Raw genomic sequence first — 11,592 nt, 5'->3', positions numbered from 1 at the left:
CATACACACACACACACACACACACTTTTAGTGCAATTGCACAAAGTTGATCCGTGACCTGCACAGACCGAGTTAGTGAACACGTATGATCCGCTCACTCTAACATGAAGACAGCTACGTCATGTCACAGTCGCTGCAGCCTGTGACTCAGAGGAGAGGGACAAACATTTAAAAAATACCCTGAGAATAAAACATAAAAGCCTGTTGATCCCAGGCACCCCGAGGGATCAGTCGAGGGAACAGGAAGGTGTGAATGTTATCGTTTACTCTTCTTGTGTTTGCATGTTGAAGGTGTGAAACGTGCTTCGAGTGATCATGCGTACCTTGTAGCGCATCTTGGGACAGGAGTGGATGTAGAAGCCCAGGTAGTAGTAGGACAGCTTGGGAGACTGTTTCTGCAGCTGCCTGGTGAACGAGATCTCCCTGCAGCAGCAAACACACACACACACACACACACACACACACACACACACACACACAGTGTTACAGAGGGAAGCGCTATATGCCAGCAGATACAGCACATTCACGCACAGTTGTTCAGATGTTTTCCAGCTGATCCTCTGAGATGCTGTTCAGGTTTCTGCAGAGTTTTCCGTTTTAAAGGAACGCAGTCATGTGACCGTGTCGGCCAACTACAATAAAGGTATCTCAGGCTGCAACGGAAAAGGATTTTCATTTTGATAAAGACATCTTTGTGTCCAGCTTCAGTCCAAAGTGACATCTTTGAACGGATTCGTTTTTTCTTTTCAACCTGTGACGTCGTCCTGAATGAAGAAGAGGAGACAAAAATCTTTAAATTTAAGGAACAGCAGCCGAGAAGTTTCTGCTTGAACAAAATGAAAACATCACATTCATTATGAAAACAGCTGCTGATTGGTTTTCATCAGTTCGGTATCCGATATCTGCTGACAAACACATAAAGTGGCGTGACGTCTGTAGTTGATGTTTATTTGTTGTGTCGAATGCTTGACATCTCGTGTACTGACTCAGACACACAAACAGCATCATTTAAGAAACTGAGTCAGACAGAGTGAGAGGGAAAGTGTTGTTGTCGCAGGAACACGATACGAACGAGGCCCCTAAGTAATGAAATGAGTTCTAGAAAGAGTCCGAGCTCAGGAAGTAAACACAAAAACAACCGCCTCCTCTCTCCATCTACACTGAGCCCCGAGCAGAAAGAGAGAGAGAGAGAGGGAGGGAGGGAGGGCGAGAGAGAGAGTGTGTGTAAAATAAAGATTTAGAGGGAGGAGGATTTATGCAGCTTCTTCAAATACAGTAAAAGTCTGGCCTGCTTTATTTCCTCCCATAGTTTCTTCCTTAATTGCATCCTTTTCTTTAAAGGCCTATTTTCTCTCTCCACCATTTCCGTCACTATTCCATATCTAAACTCCAGCTCCGCTTTCTTCTCTCTTTTTGTCCCGCTCTTCCTTCCACCCTCCGCGTTTCACCCGCTCAAACCGACGGGGAGAAAACCCTTTCTTCCCAAACTTAAGAGGGAGAGAAAGAGGCCTTAAAATAAAATGGATGCTCTGAAAAATAAGACACGGGACAAAAGCGGGCAAAGCCAGCGAGAAGAGAGAGAGAGAGAGAGAGGAGGGGGGGGAGCAGGAGGAGAATATAAAAGAGGAGGGGTCAAGAAAGAGAAAGGGACGAAGAGAGAGCGAGGTGCTGGAAGGTCACCCACTCGCTGCCAGGTTCCTGGGTTCCCATCCCCTCTCCACAAAAGCAACCGGCAGGCTTGAATCGGGGAAGGGGGGGGTCAAGAGAGGCGAGGGGCCCATTCACAAAAAGCCTCCCTCCTCCTCACCCTTCACACTCCCTCCTCCTCCTCCCCCCATGCACCCCCATGGCAGCAGCTTGAGTCCACCATTATCCCCTCTTCAGCCATCTGACACTCCAGCACAAGCCAATTATCAAGGCCTCTGCTCCTGCACAGTTTCCTCATACTGATGTGCACACGCACACACACACACACACACACACACCTGCACACAAAGGGCCCATCATGGTGCATACCACAAGGTACTTACTGCAGCCTCACATGCACGCACAGACATTTCCAAACACTGCAGATCCCATGTGTATGAACCTGTTATAAGGTGCAGAGTGATGTAACCTCAGAGAGGTGTGCAAGAACTCGAAATGAAGACGATGTGACGTTCACTGCGTGTGCAGGATCGACACAGTGAGAGCAGGTCAGCGTGTGCCGAGCTGCACCGTGCAGGTGAAACATCTGCTCAACGTTGTCAAAACTTCTCAACCTGTGATACTTTCAGATCCCAGATTTTTAATACATTAGAGTCTCTTAATGTTTTATGTAATGTTTAATACTGAGACTTCTACGTCGGTTGCCGTCGTATCAAACAGGTTTGGTTCCTCCTTCATATTTCTCTTTAAGTTGTTCAGTCTGATAATCTGGTGCATGTGTGACAGAACGCACTAAAAGAAACAAGTAAACCTTGAATCTGTCAGGATCATCAACATGAACCTGTGCTGAGTCTCCTGCACACGGCGCCTCTGACTCCTCATTAGGAGACTCTTTCTTCCTCCTCTTCTTCCTCCTCTTCCTCCTCCTCAGAGGGACGCAGAGGAGCCACACGTCGGCTACAAAACTCCTCAACACCGCCCTCTGCTGTTCCTTCTGCAGAACGACACGCAGACCTTCCTCACACGTGGTGATGAAGACGGTGTCTTTCTCTACACGAGGACTAAAAAAAATGAAGTTTTTAAGATGTTGTGTTTGGTAGAAAAAGGAGACTTTGAGTTCCTTTTATGATGCATCCAATGAGTGTGTTGTTTACTTTATATCTGCAGAAGCAAAACATTCTGTATGTGTTACATATTACATGAAATATCGCAGGAAACGATCGTCCTCAAAGCTGGACTTGATTTTTTTTAAAGCTTTACCTGAAAATCCAAGACAGGCTGATTTTCCTCCATGATCTTTCACTTTTAACCCTTTCATATGTTAGAAGGAGGACATACTAGCTGCTGCATTGTTGTCAGAGAAGCTTCAACACAGCATGTTTCCTTCATGATCACAGAGGAAGAGAGCAGCTCTCTGATTGGACGGTTACATCTCTGCTGTATTTCTCTTCCTGCAGACTCAAGATGATTCTTTCACCGTCAGTGGACATGTGATGTGGTGTTTGAGACTGGCTGCACTGTAGCAGCTCTGCTGAGTGTGTCTGTGTGTTCATGCTCCCTGACAGAGTCTTCAGACCAGGGAGTGTCCAGACCTGATCAAAGACCTGGACTCGAGCGTCTCCTCCTCACTGAGCGCTCTGTGTTCCTGCAGGAGTCAGACTCCTACAATAACAAGTGATCAGGAGCCGCCTGTGTGTGTGTGTGTGTGTGTGTGTGTGTGTGATGACCAGGTTGTTCCCTCTATAAGAGCCGACCCCGTCTGTCCGAACCCCTAAATCACACACTCACACCTGAACACACACACTTTGAAGCTGAGCTCACCCAGACTCCCACATCTGTGCAGAAATATTTTAAAAAGCCTTTCTCACATTATTGGGTTACCATTTTACAGGAAAGCCCAGATACGTGTGTGTGTGTGTGTGTGTGTGTGTGTGTGTGTGTGTGTCTCTTGTTTCATCCAGGCCAAGAGAGCCGCCGTCAGCTGAACCACAAACAGAGCACCGTCTCAACCAATCAAGTGCGAAAGAAAGCGGTATTTTTCACGACCTTTCACTATTGTGGCACTTACAGTATTCAGTTCTAAGGAGACATAAAATGTGGGCGGGGCCACAAAGATCAAGAGTCAGAGGGAGAGCGGGTTAAGACGAGGGCGAGTGAAGAATAAAAGTGAGAACAAAGAAGGGAGTGAGGAGAGAGAGCTCCGTGTTACAGATTCTTCTCGTCCTCACTGCAGCACCGTCTTTGTGACAGGAAGTGACACGGACACGACTTCAAAAAAAACAACAGGAAGTGGATGACACAAGTCTTTGAACCTCACCTGAGAGCAGAGTAGGAGCCCAGAGACAGCGAGGCAAAGTCTGGGTGGTAGTACAGGTAGACGGAGGACACACAGGTGGGCAGGATGTCGATCACCCCCACCGCCACGATGCGCCCATCCAGCCAGTACTGCTGATGGAAAGATCCGTATCCGACCTCGGGCCCATCTGGAGAATGTTCTGCCTGTGGGGGGGGAGAGGAGGTGGTCAGTGGTCAAAACAACGGCAGAGCTCCAGCGTGTAATAAAGAGACATATAAATCACAGAGGACGGAGACTGAGAGTGCGATTTAATGGGACCCTCTGAAACACACACACCTGTATGAATGTGCATCACAAGCCAGGCTTCCCCCTGCCAGGCCTCACGCAGCAGTGTGAGTGGGGGGTGTACAGTAGCCTCAAGTTCAGCCTGCTAATGGCTCCCAAATGTGGAGTGAGAGCAGCAGCAGGGTGGAGGTGGAGGAGAGGTGTGTGTGTGTGTGTGTGTGTGTGTGGTGGGGCTGTGGCCACAGAAACACTCCAGGAGAGGACTTTTTAATAAAGGACCCTGCATGACTAAAATCCATTTCAGCAGGCGGTGGTGGAGAGCTGCCAAGCTCCGTCCTGTACGTCTGCGTCTGCTCTCTACATGTGGCACCAAAGAATGTGGGTGGAGGTTCAGACTACACCAGGAATATTCAATTACTCTGTCCGAGGGGGCCAGGTTTCAAAAAGAGACAAGGCGTTCCATATTCTGCATGTCAGAACTGTAAGGTTTAATGTGATGACGAGACACGTTTTTTTGATTAAAGGTCTCATATTCTGTAAAATCCTCTCCTCCATGTTCCTCTAACATGTGTCTCTAGTCTGTCTACAAACCCTCCAATGATGAGACAAGTCCTCTCTGTCTTCTCCCTGCTCCACTTTTCAGAAAATGTGTGCTCAAACAGGCCGTTTGGAGATGTTCCCTTCATCACAAAGTGCAGTAGCCCCTCCCCCAGGTGGGTGACACTCCCACAGCTAGGTGTTTGCTCTGCCCTCTGAGTCTGCCTTCTCACCGTAAACAATAGGACATGGAGCCAGAAAGCAGCGAGTACACCCGAGCCCTTCCAGAGAGGGGGCGTGGTCAGACACAGCTCATTTACATATTTAAAGCTACAGACACAGAAACAGCCTGTTCTGAGCAGGGCTGAAATAGAGGGGTTTATAGACATGATCAAATACAGGATCAGAGTGGATTTACAACAACACACTTCACTCACATGATGAAGAGGAGCTCTGACACTGATTTAAACTTTAGAGAGAGAGGAGATCATGTGACCATTTTTTTGAGTCGTCCTTAATTTCTTATTTTCTTCCCATTTATCTTTCCATGTTAAATGTGTGACAGGAAAATCAATCAGACAACACACACACACAAAGATATGTTGTTGTTCTTGGTCCTGTGTTGTACTGCTAGATTTTTTTTTCTTCAACTTTGCCAATACATAAAAGATAAAAATGGTCTCGACAGGGCCCCTTTCTGTCCCACAAACCGCAGATTGAAATGGTTCGGTCTACGTCTCCAATGAAACAGTGAAGCGTTTTTATCACTGAGGATCCAAACAAAGAGATTTTCAATCAAGTCACTCGAGTGCTTTTCTCTCTCAGAGGCTTAAAACCAGAGGCTCAGGGTTAAAGGTCATATTAAGAGTGTGTGTGTGTGTGTGTGTGTGTGTGTGTGTGTGTGTAACACGATCTTTATCCCTCACCAACATTCAGCTGGACTCAGTTAAGTAGCGCAGACAATACCAGTTATCACAACAGTGAGAGCGCTAACATGCTAATTCCATTGCAGCATTGGGACAAAACTCTGAGCTGAATTTAACCTGACCAGACACACACACATACACACACACACATTAAAGCCTTCTAACCCCAGAGGTCCTTTAATGCTGATATTTTTCACTGTTACTTTTTTACACACAAGTATCAGCTCGTCTCCAGGAGTAAAGACTGGATGTACTCTTTGCCACCTCTGCTCGGAGGGCAGGTGTCATTAAACTGTCAGGTCGCAGCTCCACATCAGAGGACATTCGATATGGAAGCAGAGATGATGTGGGTTTACCGTGAATTAGCCGACTGGCAGGCGGGCAAAAGAGGAGGGAAGAATAAAGAAAGAGGAACGTTTATCTGGAGTTAGGGGAGCTGAAGGGTGACAGCCGCCACATCTGGAGTGCGCCTCACTCCCTACTCGCTCTGTCCGTCCGTATGAGCGGGCAGCCGGTGATTTCTTGGCCCGGTTCCCTCAGAAACACTGACGGCTTTGTCGGAGGCCCCTCTGAGTGGTTTCACAGTTGTAGGTAAAAGAGGGGGGAGATTACTCTTACCCCACCTCGAGCACAATTATATATAGGCATGAATGCCGGTGCATTAGACGTAATGGCGGCCTACGTGTGTGTGTGTTTGTTTATGAGTTCGGTGGCTGTTCAAGGCCGATCTTGTCTGAGTGACCTGTGCGTCACCTCAGACGACAGCTTAATGGTCGTGTCCTTGCCACTGTGACAACAATCTAAACACTTTCTGGTTCGCTTCAAACCACCCAGAGCTTCCCCTGCTGCCCCAAATCGCTCTCATATGGCCCTGACAGGAACACGTGAGCAGCCGTGGGCCGTGTGCATGGAGGGGAGGGGGGGGGCTCCTTGCAGCTCCCAGCTGTCACTCAAACAGGCCACGCCCCCTAATTCTACATCATGTTAAACCTTAATATAAAATAAACATTCAGGTCGTACACTTGAAGAGAGAAATGAGCTGTTTTTTTTGTTTATTTTAACATAGAGCTCTATGGAGACTGACTCAATGCTGGAGACAGACTCTGGTGGACACTGGAGGAACTGCAGTTTTGGTTTGTTCTTTACTGGAGGTAATTTTATTCATTATTCTTTTCTCCATAGATCCTAAACCATGAGTGAATTTATTCTGTTTAATTTGAAGAAATGTTTTGTTCAGTTAAACACTTAACATAAATATTAACAAAAGACGAAGACTTTTAGGGGTCGAGACCAAGTCCATAAAGATCACAGAAAATCGCCTCGTGTACAGGGGGGCGTGTCACTCACTTACTCACTCTTTTTCTTCCTGTCGTTCAATGTGTGTCACGTCTTACCTCAGGAGACCCCGCCTCGACATTTTCAGAAGTGCATGTGTGAGAGAGACTAAATCACAGGAGGACGGGCAGAGAGAGTCTGAGGGGTACGCCATTTAAAAAAAAAAAAAAAAAAGTGGTTACTAATTGTCCAACACCCCCGTTAATGAGTGTTTTCCATTTGGTTTGACGCATCAGGAGGCAGTGAAGAACGATAAAAAGAAACTGAATGAGTGCATGAACCACCACGGTGAACAAACAGGGACAAACACCTGCCTGACTGCTGCCGGACATCCCGCTGTTTATCACACAGCACATGTGTTTCAGCGACTGTGTGTGTGTTTATGCGTGTGTTAATGTTTTAGAAAACACACACGGACGAATCAGAGACAGCTGATGATAATTACCTCCGAGTTTCAGCACGAATCTTCTGCAATTTTATTCAAATGGAGCAAAGCAGAAAACAAACGAGCCACATGACCTGCGTCCTGATTGGCTGCACTTGGATTTGTATTCATGCTGTTTGCATATATGTGTATAAATGCAGGCAAACATGTGTGCTGATGAACCACACAGTGTGCAGGTCCATGTGGTGAGGGTCTGTGTGTGTGTGAGTTAATAGCCCTCTGATTGGAGGCAGATGGAGGCCAACACGCAGAGAGAGAGAGAGAGAGAGAGAGCCACACATAATAACTTTAAAATGGAGAATATTCACAAAGAGGAAAGACGAGATCAGAGCAAGAAATAAAAAAACAAGCTGGCTGAACGGAGGCCAAACCAACAGAGACGTTCCCTTAAACCGGTCTGAGCGGAGGGACGGTGAAGTCAGGGAGATATGTGGGGCAGAGAGTGTGTGTGTGTGTGTGTGTGTGTGTGTGTGTGTGTGTGTGTGTGTGTGTGTGTGTGTGTGTGTGTGTGTGTGTGTGTGTGTGTATGTGTGTGTGTGTGCGCAGGACTGTGTAATTCAGTGCATCTGGCCTCTCGCCTTGACGAGGTGATAAAAGCTTGTTTCCTATTAACACTAATGACGTTCATTAAAGTGGACCTGAGGGGGCCCACAGGCGGCACAGAGTCACTGTTTGTGCGTCTCCGTGTCAGTCAGTTTGTGTGTGCGCTCCTCCACCTCGGTCCTGTTAAAGTGGCGGTTATAAGTGCCCGTCCTGGGTCTAATTGCAGCCGTAATTGTTCTGACCCGACAGGTCCAAACTGGTGTTACTGCAGGCTGCTAACAGCTAGCTGATGCTAACACAGCCAATGAGAGAGTGACTCAAAGTGCAGTCCCTCAAGTGTCCAGTAGAGGCTGTCACCTGTTTACATATATTAATACTTGTAGAATAAGGGGGCGTGGCCTCTTTGAGTGACAGGTAGGAGTTGCAAGCTGTCTGCTAGGTGTTCCCTCAGCTAATTCAGTCCCTGACCTTTGAGCTCTGGGTGTGTTTGTGCTGTTGGAGCCTTGTTCCTGTAAATATCAGACTAATAATCTGTCTCTCTCTCTCTCTGAGAGCTTTACTGGACTAACTCCAACAAGTCTGAGCTCCACTTTTTACAACCAGCCACATTAGAACTTGTTTTGTTTTTTTTTAGTTAGCGACATATAGCAACTAATCTGAGCCTGTCCGAAACATACCTGGTTGTTTTTGCCTTCCTTTTTAGAGGTGTAGGAAGCAAGCGGTAGAATCAAACAGGTATGAATGTCGTTGGATTTTTATGAAATGAACTGACGGGAACTTGAACTCCTGGTGGATGGATTAACAGCAACATTGCTTTATGACAAATCAAACAGGTTTTAGTGCCTGAATTATTTCCTCTTCCTTCTAACTCGGCTGAAAAAAGAATCAGCTAGGTCCCATGTATGATGCCAACAGAGTCGATTCCTCGTCCTGAAATCTCCACCCGAGCTGTCAAAGTGACGAGCAGCGAGTCACGTCTCGAGCTTTAAAGGTTCAGAGGAAGGATCCGCCTTAAGGACCTCGAACTCAACGCAGTCTAAACACAATCTGGACACCACATTTGAGCGCTTCCCTCCCTGAACACCCCCTTCCTCTCAGAGCGGCCGAAATTAAAAGCCCTGAAATATGAAACACAAACTCCCTTCCTGAATCCCTTAACCCCCCCCTGAATCCAGCTGCAGGGCTCGTGCAGAGAGGGAGCAGAGGTGTGTGTGCTGGATGAGTGGAACTAGTGCACATTTATCTGCATTTTAAGTGACTTTTATTTAAATACTAAAACCATTATCATCCTCTCCACGACAGTAATTTCTGCAGGACGACATGCTCGGGGGCCGGGCCGGGCCGGGCCGGGCCGGGCCGAGTCATTACAGGCAATACATATGGATGAAAAGAGAGATTTGATTAAACTGTCAGCAGGCCAAAGGAAATACATACCTCTAGTGGTGAATCACAGAGAAATCTCCGGAACTGTGGAGGGAGGCAGAGGAGGGGGGGAAGGACAGAGAGAAAAACAGTTAGTTCTTCTGGGTCACCGACTCTTTGAAAAGCATAAATGAAAACCATGCACGTCTCCATTTCTGTCCCGGAGAGTTAACCCCCCCCCCCCCCCCCCTCGTCCTCCCCTCGCCGGTTTTCTCTCCTCTCAGGTGTCACATATCAACTACAACAGGGGCAGAAAGAGGAAGAGGAGTGTTTACACAAATGAAAACATTTAGCCCGTCATCTGCAGCTCGCAGAGCGGGGAGGACACAGTGACAGCTTTAATAACGGGATGTCAAAATAACCTATCTGTGAACACACTTTCAAATGAACATCAGAGATCAATTACAGGCGGCTTCACGTCCGTGGAAACTTGAAATCGTCCTCCAAATTCCCTCCACTGTTTCCCTTTACGCGCCACCGAGGTGGAGCGCAGTGTGTTTGAGGAGGAGCGATCCGGCAGGACAAACACGGCAACATTTACGGAGAATCAGACGTGACGCATGACTGGGATTATACTGTATACGGTGTGTCACGCAGGGACTGTAGTCCAAGCCAAAGCAGGCTTACAAGCCCCCCCGTTATTCAGACCCAGGACTTAAAGGAGGAGTCTGCAACTCTGACACCTAGTGTTTCAAACGAGTACTGCAGTCTAAGTCACGACAGAGCGCTGTTCCCGTTTGAAAATTAAACTTTCCATTCTGTTGTTGTCAATGCACAAACAGACCACATGTTTGGTCTTACATTATGTTTATATATATAATATTATAATTGTAAAGAGGACTATCCTCCCGAAAACGTTTTTGTAAATAATCGGATGAATCTGTTTGGGGTTTTTTTGCGCCGACAGCAGCTGTGTTCGACCCGCAGTGGGAGGAACGTACCTGTCTTTCCTCTGTATTAAAACCTTTTTGCTTTACTGGAAATTCCCTCAAGCACATCATCATCCTGTGTGTGTGTGTGTGTGTTTGAGTGTGTGTGTGTGTGTGTAGACAGAGATGAATGCTGAAGGCAGGGTGCACTGGGTGGACACTCCTGGAGTAGGTGCAACTTTAAATCCTGCCAGAGGCCTCAAATCATCTCTAACAGTTTTCTCTGTTTGTCTCATGAGTGTGTGTTGACTGTAATGTCTGGTGTGTGTGTGTGTGTGTGTGTGTGTGTGTGTGTGTGTGTGTGTGTGTGTGTGTTCCTCCACTCGGGAGATGTTTTGGGCAGAGTGCAGCTGAAGAATGAGGCACTGTCGTCTGTCATCACTGATTTACTTTTTTGCTGACGTGAACGAATTTTACTGCTTTTTAAAAAAACTCGCCCACTCGATTTGGATCGTTGTCATAAAAATGACTTAATCGTCCAAAACGCTGCCTTCGTTTGAGTCAGAACAAACGTGAGTCATATAAATGTCAGGATGAAGCGGGACGACAGCCTGAATACAGACGTGAAAAAAGAACTACAAAAAGAAGTTGTCGTTGTTGTTGTGAGCTATCTGAGAAGACGAGGGGAGAAACTCTTCTCCTACAGCTGCTCCGATGTCATGGGTGTGTATGTGACTTCCTGTATTTCTGCAGCCAGCCTCTGGTGGACACTCCAGGAACTGCAGGATTTCACACTTCAGCATCGACTCCGGAGGTTGCTGCTTGTTTTTTTTAACCACACAGGAAAAAGCTCATCATGCTGTTAATGCAATAAAAGCTGAACCCACAGTTGTACCAGGAACAGTTTGTGAAACTCTTATTAAGTTGCTCGTTGGATGCAATCATACAAACGCTTTCATTCAGTGTTAATAAAAGTTGTGCACACCTGCCAAACAGGAGGACAGAGTTCTGAAAACTTCTAATGACTGATGTGGAAACTGCAGCGAGCACATCTGTTCTGTCCACAGTCATCTTTACTCATGCATCAGAAATGCTTATCAAGTTCCCACCTGTGTAAAAAAAAAAAAACAGTAAAGTGGAGTTTGACTACCGCTCCGCCCGTCCACAAAACACCAACCGCAGAGCCTCCCAACGTGCGAGACAGCTGAAGGGCACGAATTAAAGTTCAGTTTAAACCTCACAAAAATGATTAAACGGTTCAGCAACAGAACAGCTGCAGATGTTTGA

At 46.9% G+C, this 11,592-nt stretch overlaps 1 protein-coding gene across 1 annotated transcript in view; it reads right to left on the bottom strand.

Annotated features, from left to right (window-relative positions):
• Positions 1-263: 263 nt before the first annotated feature.
• ate1 (arginyltransferase 1) overlaps positions 264-11,592 on the bottom strand; it is a gene marked incomplete at its 3' end in the record, with an annotated part of 28,684 nt that continues 17,355 nt past the window's right edge. The window contains exons 9-11 of the mRNA XM_079362318.1: positions 9,449-9,481; positions 3,965-4,146; positions 264-423 (exon numbers count right to left, since the gene is read on the bottom strand). Of these exons, the coding sequence (XP_079218444.1) occupies positions 264-423; positions 3,965-4,146; positions 9,449-9,481 (375 nt within the window). The remainder of the gene's footprint in view (positions 424-3,964; positions 4,147-9,448; positions 9,482-11,592) is intronic.

The sequence above is a fragment of the Symphodus melops genome (assembly GCF_947650265.1).
Source record: "Symphodus melops genome assembly, chromosome: 15".
Taxonomy (NCBI): domain Eukaryota; kingdom Metazoa; phylum Chordata; class Actinopteri; order Labriformes; family Labridae; genus Symphodus; species Symphodus melops.
The sequence above is the reverse complement of the archived record's forward strand: the minus strand, read 5'-3'. Positions and strand labels throughout refer to the sequence as shown.